We start from the raw sequence: 21,546 nt of genomic DNA, 5'->3' as shown, positions 1-21,546 counted from the left end.
AAACCAAGCAGAAACAGATGAAGGATGCAGCATTCATCACTAAAATGTATTTGTCATGGTATAAAGCAGATGGAGCACTTAGTCTTTCCTGAAAAGCTGGAAGATACTCTTCAAACCTATCTCCTCTTGTCTTTAAGATACCGAAAATAATTGCAAACAACAATATATTTCAATATATTCACTGTCTTGTCAGAATTTATATACAAAGCATAATAGTATAGTAAAGTATTTCTTCATTGAAACTAATTATCTTTCATGTTTGAAAATGTTGCCAATCCAATTTGCAAAATAGTTTCCTGTAAACCAAGATTCAAGAAAAGTTTAATTATGAATTTGGAGCCATTCAGTATTTCTATCCAACAATTAATTATTCCTGAATAAAGAAGGGATATTACAGTCAAAGAATTGGGGACGGGCAAGGAATTACTGGAAGCCTTTAAATGTACTGGTTCCCAATATGCTTTGAGATATAATTAAAGATAATGGTTATTGTGATGTTTGCAGGACTGCCTAATTATTTCTGCCGATTCTACATGGTCTCACAGGTTGGGCACATTCCAGGGCCAGTAATGTTATCCAATGGGACCTGGGAGACAATCCTTTTCTGATGCAGTGCCTGCTCTTTCAAACAATTTCCCCCCTGATACTTGGATAGCCCTGACCCCATTAGCCTTCAGAAAAGCTATATAAAATTGACTTTCCCCAGGGTATTGGGCCAGGATAATAAATGAGCCCAACTTCTGAGAAACTGAATGTATGATTGGTAATCCCCACCTCTATGTAGTGGTTATGTTGGCTTATGTGTTGTATGTTGTGTTATAGTTTTTATTTGCAATATTCTTTGGGGAGTTTTATTTCATGTATGCTGCCCAGAGTCATGATTGTGTGAGTTGGGCAGCTATATATATCTTCTAGGTAAATAAGTAAATGAAAGGTCACAAAGAGTACAAGCCTTTAAATAAAAATGCATAGAAAGTCCTACTACATTTTGCTTTGATGAATCTTTCTAAAACAGGCTTTTCACACTTACTGTAGCAACTACCAAATATAAAAAAATATATTTCTCCAGACATTGATGAACCACACCAGTAGATCCCATTAGGACTTATCAATGCATTTATATTTAAGGAAAAATAATAATTATAATTAAAATGTATTTCAATGGCTCTTTTTGTCCCCCATTATAAGAAGTCATGGACAGTCCTCATTTTTAAAAATGTTATTAAAGGGTTTAAGAAAACACCGATGTAAAGCATACGCTCATCTTTTTTCAGTGATCAGATCAAATTCTGGGTGTATGCTACCACTGTATCTGTTTCAAACCAATAAACTGAATCCATATTTTCATGAATCCCTGCTGATTGAAATGCAAGAGGGAACTATTTAATTTGCTGTGAGTGTGATTTCAATGGAAATCAGAATTTCATATTCTATATCTACAGTTGCATTTCTATGAATAAACTGAGTGTCATCATTTTGCTTTTCTTTCCTATCAGATTCTGCTGTTGACTGGCTCTACGGAATAAAATGAACAAGATGAAAACATTCAAGCGCCGTTTTTCCCTTTCAGTTCCTAGGACAGAGACTATTGAGGAATCCCTGGTAGAATTTACAGAGCAATTCAATCAGCTCAACAACAGGAAAAATGAAGGTAAGAAGTTGAGGAGGGGAGGACAACAGCATTAAAATGTTAAGTGGGTAAACTAGGGTGTCCAAAACCATTTCAAAAACTAAACAGCTGAAGTCCTCAGATTACAGGGATCCACACCTCATGGGAGCAAGGCCTTGTTGTTAACCATCACAATCTATCAAGTGCAAGGTGTTTCAAATTCAAAACATCTTGAGCTTGAAATAGCCATTTTGACTGTACAGAAAATGTTCTTTCAGTGCTGGAAAGAAAGCAGGCTGTTCTCAGGTAAGTTCAGGTTGAATGTGGTCTCAGCACAACAACAAGAATCTGTGTCTGAGAGTTTTATTTTGAGTTGGAACCAAACATTTAGGCTGTTTCAACAACCGATTATTTCAGATAGGACTGTTTGTTCCAGTTTGGAAACACTGCACATTTCCTGTTTTGTGCACACCTCCTATTCTGAGGTAGTGAACCAGGACACCATGGCTTGCTTGCTTATTTATTTGAAAACACATTTCTGTGTCATCTTGTGGGTCTACAAGACAGTTCACAAAATGAAATACCATTAATTTAAAAAGTAACAAAGCAGACCAGGGTTTTGTTTTGTTTTTAAAAAGGGGGGGGAGGGAATTATGGAATAATCTCTCCAAGTAGTTTCCTTTCATATCAGAAGATTCATTGAACCTCTGGTGGATGTGCCTGGGAAGCACCCCAAATGTAAGAAAAAGTTCAAGGTGTAGCTGAGATTCTACAATAGTTCTCTCCCATTTTGTTTATATAAATTTATTTATATAAATTAATGAGTTATATTTGAATGTGAGAGTAGAAGAAACACATTGGTCAAAGCTATTCAGTGTCTACTTAGTATTGGAATATTGGAAAAACCAAACTGCAGTGAAGATCTAATATGTCATGTTTTGTGATTTATACATAATACATCTGACTATTGAGAGGACAATCTTGTACCTTTTTCAAGTTTTGTGTTAAATATTTATTAACTGAATATATATGCTTGGTTATATTTAGACATTTCAGGTTTTTACCTTTAAATTCATTCTTCCATTGAAATCTAATCTTCTCATTAAGTGTTGATTTGGTGGTTGGGTGGTTGGTTGATTGGTTGATTATGTGCCATCAATTCGGTGTCAACTGTTAGTTGTCCACCTACCTAGATTTTCTCCAGGAGGATCTATCCCTGACATTACTCCTTCAGATATTTCAGTCGTGTATCCCCTTCCACTATAATTGAGGCAATTCACTTTGCTGTTCATTGTCCTTCTCTTTCCTTCCATATTTTCCAGCATGATAGTCTTCTCCAGAAAATTAGGCTTTCGTATATCTCCAATGTAGGATAAGTTTAGCCTGGTCATTTGTGTGTTAAGTAAGAGCTCTGGGTTTATGATTCGATAATTCATTTATTTGTTTGTTTAACTGTATTCTTCTGGTATCCATAGGAGAAAATTGCCTTAGATGTTACCTCTCCGTTATTCACTTTTGTGCCAGCAATACTTATTAATAAACCAAAAAGAAGGAATTTTGTACAAATAATTATTAATAAGCTTCTATAATAATGCAGTGTTACAGAATAATTCTTTCAGACTCTATACAAAAAATGTAATACAAAATTGTTTCTCTGCCAGCCAGTAATTGCATGATATGTTGCTTTTAATTTTATATTATTTTTATTCTAGTTTTGATATTTTGTAAGTTTGCCTTGGATTGTTTTGAAGAATAGGATATATATGTATTTAAAACAGTTAAACAGTTACATGTACCTATTATTTTATTTTGTATATGACCTGATTGCTGTAACAAAATAAGGATCAGATACCTTTCTTCAATTAATCACTTTTACTTAAAACTAGACTTTAACCAATGTTAGCAATCTGAAAAATCATATCAGATTTAAACCTTGCTTTGGTTCTCTTTATTCTACTCTTTCAGATAATCTCATTTGACTAAGATAATGTGCACAGGAAATGCCTAGAACATACAAAAGGAAAATCAAACAATTTTCTGACTGGGCACAAGGAGTTCTAGACAGTGTCACCTTGGATTTGGCAAAGGCTGCTGGTATAAAGCTGGTGATGTGTTTTTCAGAATTGCCAACCATTTATGAAAATGATGCCTTCAACTCTTCCTTTGAATAGACCTTCTGCTGTCTTAAGCCCATATGGAAAAACTACTTGTCATCTGGCTCCTTGTGATTCACATTCAGTTAGAGAACTTTGTGATCCATAAAACAAAGCTTCAAGACTGTTAACAGCAGTACATATGTAGATATCATTCTCTTCTCTATAACATCTCAGAATCAACTTGGACAAATTGTGAAGATTGCTTAGGCCTCTCTTTTTTGTTTTTGTTCCCCTTCTCTGTTCTCTACAGATGAGCCATAAAGGAAGATATTGCTGTCAGTTCAAATTTTCTCATTGATAAAGTTATTGGAGTACAAGCAGTAATGGGTAGAAAATTGAATAGGCCATATTTAAAGGATATTTTTGTGGAGCTTGATCTTTAGAATTGAGCAGAAATGTTAATGCTTAACCAAGTAATTAAGACTTCTGTTTCAAGCAAAGCAAGAAGATTCTGGCCTAGTTCCCCAGGAGATCAAAGCTTGTTTTTGCAGAGGCAGTATTTAAATATATTGATAAAAAAGGGAGGCTCATCAAAGGCAGAAGAATGTGTGTGATTTCTCTTTTAATTTACTTTGATACCTTATGTGCCCTCATTATACTGTATGCTGAGTCATAGAGCCTTCTGTGATTCACATTAAAAGTGAAACAGAATTGAACAGGTCTCTGCAATGTTCTCCCAGCGGCTGCCTTCAAGTCCAGCTAATCCTTTGGCCAAAAAGATTAGGATGCAAACACCTCCCACGTTTCCTACATCATCTATGCCAGTGTTTCTCAACCTTGACAATTTTAAGGCATGTGGACTTCAACTCCCAGAATTCCACAGCCAACATTGCTGGCTGTGGAATTCTGGGAGTTGAAGTCCACATGCCTTAAAATTGTCACGGTTGAGAAACACTGATCTATGCCTTTTAGCACAGGATAATATTGTTTCTCTTATACTCTCCTCTCTCCTTTCTTGTCTATTCAGATAGTCCTCCCTTGTCAATGGCCACATTCACCAACTATTTAAAGTGGAGCTAAAAAAAGTAGGTTTACGACTCATCCTCAAGCTTGAGACTGTCGCAATGTCCCTGCAGTCACATGATTGTCATTTGAGTGCTTTGCAACTGGCATGCATTTATGACATTCACTGAGTCCCACGGTCACATGATTGCCTTTTGCAAGCTTCACTGGCAGGTTCTGGACAATGGAGAAGCTGGTGGTGAAACTATAAGTTGCAGTCATGTGATGTCTCACTTTCCCCCCCCTCTCTCTTTTTTAAATAATTTTATTGAAGTTTTCAGATGCAAAGATAAAATATTAATACAAACTAAGAAAAATATTAAAAGTAAAGAAAAAGAGAAGTGCAAGAAGATAGAAAAAATTGCAGTCATTAAAGGAGGACTACCTGCCCTGCTTCATCAGACAGCTAGAGTGTACAAGTCAACATGCTACTTACTGTTTTATTTTCATATTGTTTTCTCTCACTAATCATCTCTTAATTTGATTTTTTTTATTTGGACATCTACATTCTGATGTTTAATGAGAAATCTTCCAAATCAATTGCCTTATAGCTTTTGACCATATATGTGAATTTAGATTTTGTTCTGTATCTGCTACAATACATTCCTGAGATAAATATACTATATTCAGGAAACCTAGATCAACAGGATTTTTTTCCTTTGTTTTTGCAGACTAGTAGAAACTTTGTGCCACACATCTGAGGCTGGTATGAAATCTTTTCACTGCTTTGCCTGCCTCCCAATATATCCATGGAATCTAGAAACTTATCGGTTTAGATTATGGCTGAAATGGCCTCCCCAAATTTGTCATTTTAAATGCAGATTATTATTTTCTGTACATTGTTCTTACATTGAACATTTTGAGAATGGTTTTGGTTCTTCAAATGGATGGAGGTAAACCAACATTTGAGAACTCTAAGCTACTTTTAAGTTGGTTTGCAGATTTTTAGGCCTGAGAGATGAGTTAATCAAGGCAGGCTATTGTTTTAAGCTGTGCAATAGATCCAGATTTATCAGAATTTGGACAACTCTCCAAGTAAATTGAAAATCATGCTTGCCATGGGAGGTAACTCCCAGCTGGTGGAATTGTAAACTGCAAGCCAAGCCTAGGAGGGGGGTATGTTTTAGACAAATTAAATATTGTATTTTTGTTTGCTCATAAGTCCACATGCTGATATTTGGCCTTTTCATACTATGCCTTACATCTCTGTGATAAATAAAGCAGGCAGAGTCAGAGGCAGCTGTAGGAATTGGGGGGAGGGGGAGATAGAGAGATAGAAACTTTGTTTGGAGCTGTGATCAAATGTGTTTATTTGATCCAGCAGTTCTTCTCTCCTCTCATTTAATCTGTTGACTTTATGACGCACCTCCTGAACTAATATTTTATTGTCAGTACGTAGACAGCATTTTCTGCTGCCCATCCTAGGTAGCTTCTAGGCAAGATAAGTGGCAAACAAGGCTAATAAATAAATAATTTTTATAAGTTGATATCTTTCAAAGAAATCAATGTAACTGGAGTCTTCTTTTCATGCTGGCTGGGGAATTCTGGGAGTTGAAGTTCACAAATTTTACAGTTGCCAAATTTGGAGAGTCCTGGTTTAAAATATAAGGAAATAAATTCAGGCTAGAAACCATGAAGAATATATTTAGTTCTGCAGAAGCTGGATAATCATCTCTCAGCTTTAGTAGTTTCTGTATCCGAACTGTGTTTAGCTTTTGTATGCCTGCATCTATCTTTTCTGTCCCCTGTAAAAGAATCTGATATTACCTTGTAGAAGGGCTGGGAATAAGCAAGTGGTACAGCTATGTTAGGAGAGGTATAATTATGAAATGTTCTTTTATTTGCACGCTTTTCATAGAAATGTGTCTGCAAATTCTGTGAATATTATATAATGGAGCCCTTCAGTAAAAAGGTGAAGTGTTTTGCCGAACAACCCTCTAAGGTCTACCTTCTCTTAACAATAGCCATCAAATTGTGAACCATGGAGAAGGAGTTACACATGGAAGGTTGCTTTCCTTCAGATCTCATTTTCCATTTGTGGCTCAACAACACTTCAGAACTTTCTCAAGAGATCACTTATATTTCTTGGCGATGGTCATTTTTTCTCAATAGCATAACCAGTTACCAAGTGAAGAGGTAGATAGAGGACCAGTAATTACACTTGAAAAACTATTTGGGGAAAAATATCTTTGAACCACTCACAAATATAAGGAAATAGTCATTCAAGTCTCTGTGACTCTTAGAGCAGCAGCAGAAGTCTGAAAAAGGGACTGTTTTAATGACAAGCAGAGAAGTCATTGAAACATGCACTGCTAATATTTAATTTAATCCCCTACACTCCGACTATTTACAATGATCCTATTTGGCTCTGTTTCTGAGCTAGAATTGAGTTTGGATATGGGATGGCTGTCTCAGAAGCTTGGAAATGCTACATTAATTTACAGGTGTCTGTTTTGATCTTCTCCTTGAGAAAAGGTCAGGATTCAGTGTGGAATGATCTATGTTTTCCCTCTACATTATGGATCCTAGTTAGACAATTTTATTGTGTTTCGCATGGGATCTCTGATATGTGATTGTCCAACACCCTCTAATTACTGGGATAGGGGATATTAATGTACTTTTTCCTTGCCCATAACAGTTAAAACAATTCCAAACTACCTGAAACTCTGAAGGCATTTGTATAGCATATGATACACAGACTACTAAGAGATTCTGAAAAGCGCACGCTCTGGCATGCAGGAGCCAGATCTGAAGAAATATATTTAGCTCATGATGTATACCAACATTGCAACATAGCACAGAGCGAACTAAGCTGCATCTGTGGAACACAGTGTTAGTCTGTGGAATTCCATGAACTCTGGTGAAAGCACTGAAGCATTGCAGTATGAAAAAGAGATCTTCACTTCCAAAATGACAGTTTAATATGCTAATTGTATGTTTACAATTGTGTGTGTACACACATGTGTACATATGCCAGCATCAGATTGAAATAAATAGAGGTCTGCAAATGTGGAACATTTTTTGGATAATGTTTAATGTTGTTTGGCCTTTAAGGGCTTTTACACAAAGTTGGGGTGGGGTTTGTTTGCTTGTCTGTCCTTTTTTTATGACATATACTTAAACCTGCTGGTTTAAAGTTTTAAATTTTCTCTGGGTTGCTTTGTATTCATCTCAGCCACACATTGTCCCTGGCATTGCCAGTCTCTATAGTCACCTAGTAATTTGCTATTTATTCTTCCTTTCTAATCAGATATGGCTCACCTGAATAGGGATATCCGAATGCAGCCCAGTTCTGCCTCACCTTTGGAAGGCCGGTCCCCAACTTCTGTGCATTACCGAAATGGCAACCAGCGCCGCTTTTCTATGGAGGTAACCTGCAAACTAATAAACAGGTTTTGCCCAATGATGCTGATAGAGTTCTGGGAGATTCCCCCCCCCTCCCTTTAAACATAGGAAGATAAATTTGAAAGCTTGAAACAGAAGGGAGCTGACCTCAAATATCAGTGGCCTGTCTAGTTTTCTTTTAACATGTGGTATGTTTTGTTATATAATAATCGTATATATGTTCATGTTTAGAAGTGCTCCCACAACAGCTAATGCTAGATTTAACCTGGCAGTTATTAAAGCTGTATTGTATTGTTTTGCAGTTGGATCTCACTATCCAGTTTGGAAGATCTTGTCATGTGTGATGTGCTATTTTTCTTCCCAGGATGTCAGCAAGCGTCTCTCTCTGCCCATGGATATTCACCTGCCCCCAGAATTCCTCCAAAAACTAGAAATGGAAAATCCAGAGATTTCTAAGCCTCTCAGCAGGATGTCACGGCGGGCATCTCTGGTGAGTCTCACGCACGCTGGAGCTTCCACAGTTTTGTGTTTCGGTTGCAGTGTCATCACATAGCACATCATCACTGCAAACACCGGCTCATGGTTTGCTTAGAATTTTTTTTGATTCTTACAATTTCAGCTTAAAAGAAAAGATGTAAATTTTTTCACAGTAAAGTAGCACAATAATTTTACTACTTTTCCTTGCTGATACATGTTGTTCTCATTTAGCAACTGACTCGTTTAGCTATTGTTCACTGTAGTGACAGTGATGAAAAAGTAACTTTGCAATCAGTCCTTGAATTTACGATCTTCGCAAGACTCTAAAGCCAAGAAAAGCTGAAGCACGGTCATAGTTTCACTTAGTGACCACTTCACTTAATGACCAAGTTGCCCGTCCCAGTTGTGGTTGCTAAACAAGGATTGCCTGAACTAGAGAATCAGTTTCACCAAGAGATGAAAAATTCCAGTTCTAATCCAGCTAATAACACTTCTTTATTGAACTGAGAATGAAATACTTCTTAAAATCTTGTTGTTGTTATTTAAAAATTGTGTCTTTACCACCACCTGCTGTTGAATAGTAAATATATTAAAATGGGAAATATGAACCAAGTATCTTTAATACATCCACATAGAAAATCTCTTACCGTCTGGAAGGATTGATCCATGAATCTGTCATCTTTATTAGTGCTATATATTGTTTTGGAAACAGATGCCATATTTGCTGAATGAAATTCAACCTAAACACAGTAGATAATGTTAGTTGTTCAACCATTATAATATTCTGTGGAAATAGAGTCTGTGAGGACCAAAACTATTTGTGATTTCTAGTATCAGACAAAAGGTCGGGGGAATATCTGGAGAATTAGTCTGGTTACTTTGACCCTTGGATCAATATGTTTATATTTCATAAGCAAAGGAAAGAATCACCCAGCCAATCCTCACTTTTAATGTGAGGATTATGTGCTGACCAAAGTAACAGGCCATTTGAGAAGTAAATATGAGAAATATTGTTTTCTGCAAAACACCCCAAACAAAGACAAGAATGTGAGTGGTCATGTTTTAAGCTCCTCAACGGGAAAGAACCAAGTGATGTCCAGATTCTTGAATGTCAAATGGCTGGTTCTTCACAGCCATTGGCTGATGACTGTGCACAGGTAACTGATGCATGATGTTGAGCTGCAAGTTCAAGGACCTGTCTTCATTTATTTCCCAGAGAATTTATTTTAAGCAATACATTTTTACAGAATGGTTATTGGTAAGCTTCTCCTGAAAGTTAAATCATATGGACTAGACTTCTTAATAGATATGTGTTGGCCTGTGTTGTGAGTTTCTTAATACTGTATTTTGTACTTATATTTCTTCCTTTTTTTAACAGTCAGACATTGGGTTTGGCAAGATGGAAACCTATGTTAAACTGGAAAAGTTGGGGGAGGTAAGAATAATCTGAAACAATGATCAGTCCCATCCATCATCCTTTGCAAGTTGCTGTTGTATCTTTGTGATAATTTTTACCTTTTGCAATCTGCTTTGGGAGACAGACATTTAACATATAGGAATTCAAATGTTTAAAATCTCTCTAATTCTGAACTGAATTTAAACACAACTATAGAATTTATCTGCATAAAAAAATAGTTACTATTGGGTGCCTAGGCTTAGAGCATATCAGACTACTGTATCTTCATTGGAATTTATTATATCCTTTTCTTTATAGCTTCATATAACATATTTTTTCCTTGTATTTCATTAGTTAATTCATATCTTCTAGCATTTATTCCTTTTATATTCCAAATTGCAGTTCACATGCCATGCTTGTCACCAGATGACACGAAGATATTGATCTCTGCCGCTCATCATGGCCATTCAGAGCACGCTTCCTAAATTAAATGCATTTTCCATATTAGAATGGACAGGAGGAGGAAAATAGCAAAATTGGTGTAGTGGGTAATGTGCTGGTCTAGAAACTAGGAGACTGTGAGTTCTAGGCTCCCTTAAGAAAGAAAGCTGTCTGAATGACCTTGAGCCACTTTCTCTCAGCCCAACCCACCTCACAGGGTTTTTGTTGTGGGAAGATAGAAGAAGGAAGGAATATTAGATAAGTTTGCAGCTTTGAGTTGACCAAATGTTTTTTTAAAAATGTGGGGGGGGGGACTAACAATAATAAATTAGATCAAGCTTTTCTGTAGAATTTGTTTGGCAGATGGTGACAATGGAGAATTTTTAAATCCAATTTAAAAAAGTTTAAGGAGTGAATTCCTTAAGTTCAGGAGGCCCAGAATGAGAAAGAGAGAGATGTAAAATATATTGCATTTTGTGCTACTTACTTTCATTGTGCTACAAACTTTCTTCACAGGGCACTTATGCTACTGTATTTAAAGGACGCAGCAAACTCACCAAGAATCTTGTTGCGCTGAAGGAGATCAGGTTGGAACATGAAGAAGGAGCACCTTGCACAGCTATACGGGAAGGTAAGACACACGTTTGGGGTTTCCAAATCCCTGTTAGCAACATACAGCAATATTCTAGCTATATTCCTAAGGGTTCACAGGTTATCAATTTTCCCTAACATGGTTCTTCCAGATATCTTAGTTTTCACCTCCTATGATTTGTCTCAAGTTTCCTGGGAATTACTGGTAATTGATAGACCAACCAATCTGGATGAAGATGAGCCTCTGATTCCAGCTCATAGCTCCAACACCTTCAGATGATCTATGGTTGATACTGCTATGCTTTGTCTTACAGTTTCCTTACTGAAGAATCTAAAGCATGCCAACATTGTGACTCTCCACGATATCATTCACACAAAATGCTCCCTCACTCTTGTTTTTGAATATCTGGTAAGTCTACGGATCCCTTTCTAAGGGAAAGCATAGCTGACTCGGGCACCTGCCTGGAGTACATCAGTAACATCCTGAGCAATGCTGAGATTCTTGGTTTTGTTTTAACTGTTAGCTAATCAATAGCATCCATTAGAACTCTCTGGAGAATGTTCACTTATTGTTCCCGGACATGGTTTAACTGTGCTCCAGGTAGTACAGATAGCAATTTTGTTTACTCAGTCATAGTATGTACTCAGTCTTATTCATTTGCCAAGCTTTCCAGAAAAGGTGAACGAAGTTGCCTTAAATAGAAATGCAAATGATGTGTGCATAAGAGAAATCAGAAAGAAATGGCATTTTCTTAGCAGTAGCAAAATGTGGTTTTGAATTGGGAAAACTTGAATTTTCTGGAATAGATGTGTTTATCAAAAAACAAACATTTAAATAGCATCTGGATTGGGTATGTTTGCTAGATGAACTGCTTTTTATCTTTTTATTTAACAGTTACTTGTACCTGTGTATTCATTTTACATGCTGCAACAAACCTCTGAACAGGTTGCATCGTTCAAAGTTGTATAATAAACCTATAATCTATGTTTTGTTGGAGGTAATAACAAGTTGCAAACATACCTTGTTCTTCTGAAGTCCTGGGGAACATAATTGGATTTGCATTTTCTAACACTGAAGAAATTGTGGGCGTCTTATTTCTCATAGCAAGTTATGCCCTCAGGACATGTTTATCTTTGCAGGACAGCGACCTGAAACAGTACCTGGATAACTGTGGGAATCTGATGAGCATGTACAATGTGAAGGTGAGTAGACAGGTAGATGGTTATAAAGATTGGCCTTTGCAGAGGCTTCTCTTGTAAAATAAACGTATGAGAGAATTGTGCATCCCTTCTGTATTTGGTGTCTTACAAATATACTGGATTACTGTTTACATAATTCCCAACACTTGATCATTAGCATTTCTGTGAATGGTACCAATTATTTCTTCTCCGATCTTCTCTTGCTTCAAGATTTTCATGTTCCAGCTGCTTCGTGGTTTATCCTACTGCCATCTGCATAAGATCCTACACAGAGATCTCAAGCCACAGAATCTGCTTATTAATGGAAAAGGAGAACTAAAACTTGCTGACTTTGGTAAGTTAGTGAATGAGACCATCTCCTTGGCTTTCAGAGTAATGACATTTATTTGTTTGTTTGTTTGTTTGGCAAATTAATATGGCCATCTCACATAATGTGACTCTGGGCATCATATAAACACAGCACAATTAAAACAACATCGCCAATCTTAAAATACTGAACATAAATCAAAATAAAAGCATGGAAAAGCAAAGAACACGAGAAATAGTAATCACCTAATATCATGCAACCACCTAGCAGGCTCCCCATGGGATCCCTAAGTTTTTTTTTGGGGGGGGGGCGGGTGAAATAATATGTTGGCCTTCAGAACAATTTTGATAGATACTGTTAATATTAGGGTCACACATCTCAAGAAACTTCCCCCCCACCCTTTTCTTTTCTAATATTTTCCTATATATTATTTACAAATAAACTGGACTTTTACACAAGTGATGAGATTGTGAGAAATAAGCATTGAGGGACATTGGACTTTTTTTGTAAAAACAAGGTGAGTTTTTGTAAAACAAATATGGGTTTAATATAAATCTTGATTAATAGCTGCCACTAAATCTCACCGGCATTTGTTTTGTCCTCAGGTCTAGCCAGAGCCAAGTCTGTCCCAACAAAAACATATTCCAATGAAGTGGTCACATTGTGGTACCGACCTCCTGATGTCCTACTAGGATCTACAGAATATTCCACTCCCATAGACATGTGGTAAGCCTAATGTCTGTGCATGGGTGAAAGTGATTATCCTTCCTGTAGTTCTTTTTAAAATTAGGAAATCGTAGTTTGGCTGCCCTCAATACATACTTTTTCCAAATTCTACCACATGCTGATGGCATAGCCTTTATAATGTTGCAGACCATCTTCTAAACAAGATGGCAGTGCAGTTTGCAAGTACCCACTTACTGTAGCATAATCAAATTCTCAGGGGAAGGATGTTGCAGAGGATGGAAGAAATTAGATTTTTGTGGCTGATTCCTTCATGCTCCTTGCCTCTTGTCTGGTTAGGAATTCAATATGAAAAAATAATCTTTCTTGCATGATCTTCTGAGATCATTCAGGATTCAGCATCCTCTAAGAAGACTGAATTAATGAGAGATAGACAAGGCAACATAGGAGATAGCACACTGCTCCACTCTATTTCATAAGACTTCTCCTTTTAGGGGCGTGGGTTGCATACACTATGAAATGGTCACAGGACGTCCAATGTTCCCAGGATCCACCGTGAAAGAAGAACTTAATTTAATATTCAGAATGTTGGGTGAGTCTTCTTCATTCTGTTTCTGTACTGAACAGAAGATAATGCAATATTTTTTTTAAAAAAACGACAATATGTAAATTAGCAGGGAAAGATTAGAATACATGGAACTCAAGAAAAAGTGCTATAGCGAGACAACCCAAATGATGCCTTCAGATTTTATTTTACCAAATAGGTGCACTTGTGTAGTTAAGTTCGTATTCATGCTTTGTATTCTCAAAAAATGATGAATATTATTATATAATATTATTATATGAGCCATTGTTGCCAGAGAAATAAAACAGAGATAAAAACTGCAGGTATTTGGAATAGGAAAACATGGATTGCAGGGAATTACAAGGCAGGAGTTTTATTCTTCTTCCCAAAGGCGCCATAGCAAAATGATGGATACATTTGGGGGAGCACAATTTCTCAGATTCGTTGTGTGGTATTTCTTACTGAAAGGAACTGAGGATGATGGAAATGGTAAATCCATAACCATAACCATTATTTAATATCAAGCTGTGCTCATCTAGAACATTTTTAGTTTTGCCAACCTAATGCAGTATTTCTCAACCTTGGTTACATGAAGATGTGTGGACTTCAACTCCTAGAATTCCCCAGCACATCTTCAAGTGCCAAGGTTGAATAACACTTGTCTAATGCTTTCCTTGATTTCTACATTGCTCTACCCTACAGAGAATGCATTTTAATATTTGTCTACAATATAAAGGAAAGAAGTATTCTAGTGGGTTTGAATTTCTTAATTTTGGTTTTATTATTTGAAATTTTCAGACCCTAACCCTAACCCCTAAATCCCATGATAGATATATATGCCATCTCATGCCGTGCTGCATATGGATCTAGAAAAAGTGTTAATCCAATCCTTTTTTTCTTGCAGGAACTCCTGCAGAGGAATCTTGGCCAGGCATCACATCCAATGAGGAGTTCAAATCTTACCAATTCACACAATATCGAGCCCAACCCTTGATAAATCATGCACCCAGGTATAGGCAGAATCAAGGAGAGGGCCAATTTATTATGGATCATAGCTGTTGTTTGGAAGTACTACAAGGGGCAAAATATTAGCAGTCCTCTTAGAAATAACTAAAGAAAGAGACAGAGAGAATAAATGATGATATAAAGAACTCTTGGGAAAGTTGGTTGATTGTCTGCACTGTCCTCGGTAAACACAGAGGATTTTTCTGTGTCCCAATGCAACATGTTTCATTCTTATTCTGTCTGAGATTGAGGAATTGAGGGGCAACTTTGCTTTCTTTTCTGGGGCTGCCACTAGATGGCAGTAGTGCTTTGAATTTCAAACTGCAAAGGTAAAGACTAGGCTTTTTTTTTACTGCACTGTCATCTCTACCTTAAGAAAGAACTCAAATTTCCAACTGATAAAATGAATATTTTTTGTAATTAGCTTATGCAGCTTGCTGTCCTCCAGGCATATTGGACTTACAGTTTCCACCATCACCACCTAATGGGGCCACTCAGAATCCAAACTTTTGAGGAAATTGATCTGGGTCATTTTTCTTTGAAACTGGCCCTTTTAACCAGAGCTGGAATCTGCATTCAGATGTTAGTCCTGCAGTAATAGCCAAGTGCTTGAAGAGTCTCCCAAATATAGCAATACTTTCTTCTTTTGCAGGCTGGACACAGAAGGAATTGACCTTTTGACAAATCTCCTCCTGGTAAGTGACCTTCCCTGCTAAGCCAGATATCAGAAATGCCACAGCTCAACCCTCAGATACTTCACCACTACTACCCGTGTGCTGAAGGGATTCAATATCTTTGGTTTCCTTCCTGAGAATTCATGGAGGGACTGTGTGTCCAAAGAAATCTTCCCAGACGGTTACTCCTGCTGATCCCCTTGATTCTCCTAGTTGACAGTTTTTATTCTATAAGTGAAACAAGTTAAGATTCTTAGTGCTGAAGTTCTATAAATGGGTGCTGAAAATAGTGCTGTCCTCTCCTCATTTTGACCTTTTGTGGTCACCAAATAACTTTTTTTCTCAATATGATCTTATTTTATCATCTTATTTCTGAAGTACAAGTATGTACAATTGTTTAAAGGAAGAATGCATGTCGCACAAGACAAATTGATTATAGTCTTGTTTTAAAGTAAATATGATTGCAGTGATATTCTAAATCCAGTCAGGTTAGCAATCATCTAAAAAATTTATTTGATTGATTTTTCTGGTAAATTCTAATCATTTCTCTTGATTTTTCTGAGTAATTTCACAAAGCTGCATCATCTTGCTGCATTCCCAACCTTTCCTTCTTCCTGACATTTGAATTATCTTCTCCAAATCACTGTTTCTAAATGTTCACTGAAGAAGAAGAAGAAGAAGAAGAAGAAGAAGAAGAAGAAGAAGAAGAAGAAGAAGAAGAAGAAGAAGAAGAAGAAGAAGAAGAAGAAGAAGAAGAAGAAGAAGAAGAAGAAGAAGAAGAAGAAGAAGAAGAAGAAGAAGAAGAAGAAGAAGAAGAAGAAGAAGAAAACAGCAATTTAAAATGCACTGGGATGATAATGATTCCATATTTAATAATAATAATAATAAAGTTGGAAGGGACCTTGGAGGTCATCAAGTCCAGCCCCCTGCTCAGGCAGGTAACCCTATACCATTTCAGACAAATGGCTGTCCAGTTTCTTCTTAAAAACTTCCAGTGTTGGAGCATTCACCGCTTCTGGAGGCAGGTTGTTCCACTGGTTAATTGTTCTAACTGTCAGGAAGTTTCTCCTTAGTTCTAGGTTGCTTCTCTCCTTTATTTATTTATTTTTCTTTATTTATGCAAAGGAAGCCATGTTGAGCAATTAAGGAAAATATTTTATAAACATCAGTTGCAAAATTCTCTCAAGTATTAATCAGTGTGTATGTGGGCTGTGGGTGTGCATCTGTAGAAAGGGGAAAAGGTTGAGAAAGAACCAAAGAATGGTTCTAATCCCCAAACTCTGCATCTAGGCAGTCTTAAACTGAATTGTAGGAAGCTGCTGCCAGTTGAATTTGATTGGTTGCTGGATCTTATGCAGGTTTCAGGTTGCATCTAAAAGTGTTAGAACAGGAAAACAGCCGATGGCTAGTTCCCACTTAATAAATATTTATTAAATATTTATAGCCTAACCCAATTCTAATGTATGGGATGCAAAAAAAAAGCCAGAAGTAAAAAAATATGAAATAAAAATACTATTAAAAAATATGTTACATCACAGACATCCTTAGAACCAAGCAAGTTAAACTAAGGGGCAAACATGCCTTGAAATAAAATTGTTTTGATCTGTTCATGGAGTTCCAGCAAGTCAGAGTCCTCTTTATCTATGGGAGGGAGGGTATTCCAAGGAGGAACATCACTGAGAAGGCCCAGCACCTGGTTCGTGCCCTATGGAATTTACAAGGGAAAAACCTACAACACGCTCTGTATGACCAGATGGATGGACAGATTTGATTCTGACAAGGCATTGCCTGATTTATCCCAGGAGAGGGGATTGTGCAACTCCACATGGCACTAGTAGCAGTATTACTGCTGAGTGATGTGAGTGATGATCATGATGTGATCATGATGAATCATGATCTAACTGGCACATTAACCAAAGCTGAGCAACAGCTGCCCTGTCCACATCTCCTGCTTGCTGTTTAAGAGCAAGATCTGAAAGTCCTGGAGAATTCTTGAATCAACTCTTTCAGAGAGAGTTTGACCATTTCAAAAATAACTATCGGAGTCAGTATTACAAAATTAAGTAGATATCTATTGACAGATAGCAAATTGTCCTGGAGGGATTTAATCTGAACTGTTAAAGAGGTATTCCTATGTTTTTAAAAATCAGTAGGCATATTACACTACAAAGTCATTTGAAACCAGCTAGGATAGCATTACCTAGTGCTCAGAAGATACTTCAATTTTCAAGTGGAACACATACCTGTTTCAGCTTGGCAGTGGTATATTTGAACAGTCCAAAGGCCAAAAACCTCTTTGAATGGATCATTTATTCACGGTAGTGACTCTTGAATGCACAAATACCACAGTATGCAACTCAGAACAGGCCTGGCATATAGGATTACAAGACCAATATTGGGGCCGAGGCCATTGGGAACATAATTCATTTATCATCCTTGCCATGTGAGTATCGTAGTTCTACCCCAGCTTGCAGGCAGATATAATATAGATAAAAATGACATGGCTGGCAAGTTCAGATCAAAATAATTGCTATTACTAAATGCTGTGGCAAGGATGCTGTGCCAATAGAATGAGGTTTATCCAGAATGATGCTACTTGAACCATCAAGTCTCAAGGTTGCATTCCACAGCACTTCTGGTTCTTAGTCAACTGGCCCTGTTTTACAGATATTGGCGATGAAATCAGCTTAATAATCCTGGTGAGCTGGGGAATACAGTTTGGAGCGCCAATCAGAACCAATATAATGCCACTGTAATTGGCCAGGAAACCATCAATTCAAACAGTAAGATTGGCAGCTTCAGAAAAACAAAAATAGCGGTGGTGGAAATGAAATAGTAAACCAGTCCTCAGAGAAGATTCCTACACAGGAACATAAAATGTCTGATCATTCCAACGAAAAGGCATAAATGTTCCTCCATTCTAAGTCTGATCTATGATGCTACCAAGTCTCAGATTTCTTGATTATTGTGCTGCTTTGTTCTGTTTCTGCTGCCAAGATTCTTTTGTCCTGTTCTGACTTTTGTAGGAGACGTTGTTTGGCTTTGCAGTAATTGCTTAACTTCCCCTTACTGAGCCAAAACTAAAATAAAAACATAGATTTTCTAAGGTACAGAGTTTTGCCTGACTGCAGACTGAAGAAACCAGACAGGATGCAATTTTGCAGAATAATTTGGGGGGTCATAGGTTTGACAGATTTAAAACAAATGGCTCAACTTGTACTGCACCTCCACTAAATTCCAAAGGACATTAGGGAAATTATATTGTTAGCAAAATAATGTTTCATTTTATGTTTTCTAGCATAGTTTGCCTCTCCCATCATACTATTCAACCAAGCATTTATGATTCTTCTGCAGAGTAATATCTTCAGATCAATCAATTATTTAAAAATTCTGCAGCCACACAATGAATCAGCATCTGGGAATGATGTGTAAAATCACTGTGCAAATATGGACTCAAGTCTTTTTTTCCCTCTAAGTATGAAGCCAAACAACGTATCTCTGCTGAATCAGCTCTACGACATCCCTACTTTATGATCTTAGATGAACGGGTCCACCTCCTTCCTGAGAGTAAGCATACAGTGGGAACATTGTGACATAAGATGACTTAATAATACCTCCAAAGAATGAATAAAACAATTGTTTTGTATCAGATTAAGTCCTTTCCCTGATCCTTTCAAAGGACCTTTTACTTCAGGCAATTAGTCACAGTAAAGTTTTAGAAGTATCAAACTTCCCTAACAAGAGTTAAGGTACAGGTTGCTGTGCAGCACAGTTGATAGCTGCATTTTATTGTTTGTACATGTTTTGCTTTTCATTGTCACTTTGAAAACATCTCCATTTTAGCCTCAGAAATCCAGAGCCCAAGCATGGAAAATAAATGTGTAAAATATTTTTTTAAAAAGGCAGAAGTGAGAGAAATAAAATCCAAGAAATGCAATTTTTCAAAAGAGAGGAAGATGTGGGAAGAAAGCTACTACCAGAACTTTGGTAACATAAATAACATCCAGTGGATAACAGCAACACTAATCCAATCAGTCTTCTACAGGTGTACTTACTGTAGAGGTCCATCCACTGTGGGGCTTCTGGGTCACATACACAGAGTGAATCAGAATGGCTAATGACCTCTAACAAATGCAATCCATGACTTCTGTTTCCCTCTCCTCTCCTCTAGCTGCCTCCATCTTCTCTTTGAAGGAAATTGAACTTCAGAAAGACCCTGGTTGCCGAGGCTCAAGTTTCCAGCATGTTGGTAGGTACCACCTTCTCCTGGAGAACAGTTTGACTGAAGGCTATGCATAAATCTTTCATTTTCTATATTTTTCTGATAATAAATTGATGATGTTCATAGCAACCAGATCTCCAAATATGTTCTAAGGATCAGATCTCATGACATAGAGATGGTGATCTATACTGTTGTTCTAAAAATAAATACAGTATATATTTGCTAGTTATATATCATGGTTGATCATTCACAGATGAGATAGTCATAGCACATGAAAACTCATAAAACCCAGGTAAATTAATATATAAGGAATTCCAGAAGGTGGTGCATTAGGCCCTCCAAATGTTACTGTAGTTTAACTCCCAGCAGACCCAGCTGCCATGGCAGGAAAAGTCAAGCTGGAAGGTAAGATGTGGCAATATTTTGCCAGAGCGAGGAGCGAGAGACAGGGGAACGAAACATTCTTCCCACATACTTTTTGGGGACACAACAAAACAAACTAGTGGTGTGTGTTTTTTTAAATCATATCCAGCATAAGTCTTTTATATTTCCTGTAGTATTCTTTGTATTTGAAAGTGACACTTTTTAAAATATTTCCACAAAATTCTGAGGCTTGAGCTGCAGTCAAATGAAGCTTCAAAATATAGTTGAATTTACAAATAAGATAGTAAACTTTTATGATGATTTTTATGATTGATATTATTGATATATCAATAATAATATATATATAATAATATATTAATTTCCATTCCTCCTATATATATATAAAGTAGAGGAAGGAATCTTGATGAAATCTCCCTTTTTTAATCCCATCTTCCAAGTCACAGATTTTGGTCCATGGTCCATGGCCCATGATTATCTATTTTTTCTCCTTCCTTATTTCTACAGCTCGAGGAAAGAATAGGCGGCAAAGCATATTTTAAGCCTGTTTGTTCATTCATCCAATCACTTTGAAGATGGAAACACTGAGAAGAGAGAGGACCACTGGATCCCAGATAGTCCATCCCAGAAAAAGAAGGGGTGGCATCTACTGAACATGAGCTGTCTTGCAATCTCAGGCATGCAGTACAGCTTTTTCTCAAAATCCCGCCTCTTTCTCCAGTGAGAAAGGAAAAGAGAGACATTGTAAAGCTCCCATTCTTCATACAGCATACAGCAAGTGGAATATGCCACCTGGGGAAGAATCTGCATCAGATGGTGAGTGGCCTCTGAAATATTGAGGCTGCTGTTCTGGATGGAAGCAATCCAGTCGTGGAATCCACATCAGCTTTGCTTCTTCAATGTCTTATCATAACCGATGTTTTGAATTCCATTATTTTCCTCATCATGAGATGATTTCTATGATGCCTCTCAGATATGATGAGTATGAAGTAACAGTGGAAAGCACTGATTTTTATCCAAATCCCTCTCCCTCTGCCTTTAAACTGAAAAAAGAAACATGAAGGTTTAACAAGGGCAACTACAATAACAATTTAAAAGTCTGTTTTCTTTGAGTTACCTTTGCTCTATTTTTTAAGAAATGTTCTCAATTCTAAAAGGAGAAAGGATGGAGTGAGGAAGAAAGGTGTTTTGATAGATGTTCTTAGGCCCTTAGTACTTAGGCATATCAAAATATTTACTAAATTTAAATTTTCTCACACAAGATTTCAACTTGCAGACCAGGATTTAAATCAGCCATGCTCTCTGGATAAGTTGAATTATAATTCCCACAATTTTCAGAAGTTAGGTATATATAAAAATTGTAATTTCAGCACGGATAGGGAGCACCAGTTTGGAAGAAGCTGATCACTTTTTAACTTACCATATTTATAAAAAAGCACAGAGACATACAAAAGCTGAAGTCAAGTCATGAAAAAGATTAGACAGTACTTG

At 37.0% G+C, this 21,546-nt stretch overlaps 1 protein-coding gene across 1 annotated transcript; it reads left to right on the top strand.

Moving 5' to 3' along the window:
- Positions 1-1,507: 1,507 nt before the first annotated feature.
- On the top strand, positions 1,508-20,786 carry CDK18 (cyclin dependent kinase 18). Its single transcript, XM_015817794.1, has 15 exons — positions 1,508-1,651; positions 8,018-8,136; positions 8,477-8,602; positions 9,968-10,024; positions 10,943-11,057; positions 11,332-11,426; positions 12,158-12,220; positions 12,428-12,551; positions 13,130-13,250; positions 13,703-13,800; positions 14,678-14,783; positions 15,431-15,473; positions 18,929-19,019; positions 19,624-19,701; positions 20,563-20,786. The coding sequence occupies exons 1-15, from the start codon at positions 1,528-1,530 to the stop codon at positions 20,595-20,597; spliced, it is 1,395 nt and encodes a 464-aa protein (XP_015673280.1). The 5' UTR covers positions 1,508-1,527; the 3' UTR covers positions 20,598-20,786.
- Positions 20,787-21,546: the final 760 nt, after the last annotated feature.

The sequence above is a fragment of the Protobothrops mucrosquamatus genome, unplaced genomic scaffold (assembly GCF_001527695.2).
Source record: "Protobothrops mucrosquamatus isolate PMUCROS unplaced genomic scaffold, P.Mucros_1.0 scaffold638, whole genome shotgun sequence".
NCBI classification, from domain to species: domain Eukaryota; kingdom Metazoa; phylum Chordata; class Lepidosauria; order Squamata; family Viperidae; genus Protobothrops; species Protobothrops mucrosquamatus.
Note: the sequence above shows the minus strand (reverse complement) of the source record. Positions and strands in the feature narration are given on the sequence as shown.

What these genes read in the sequence shown, in the direction of transcription:
- CDK18 (XM_015817794.1), top strand. Translation starts at nt 1,528, where the DNA reads ATGAACAAGATGAAAACATTCAAGCGCCGTTTTTCCCTTTCAGTTCCT. An exon ending in CTCTTGTTTTTGAATATCTG is followed by an intron (nt 11,427 to 12,157) that starts GTAAGTCTACGG and finishes TTATCTTTGCAG; the next exon opens with GACAGCGACCTGAAACAGTA. An exon ending in ACTAAAACTTGCTGACTTTG is followed by an intron (nt 12,552 to 13,129) that starts GTAAGTTAGTGA and finishes TTTTGTCCTCAG; the next exon opens with GTCTAGCCAGAGCCAAGTCT.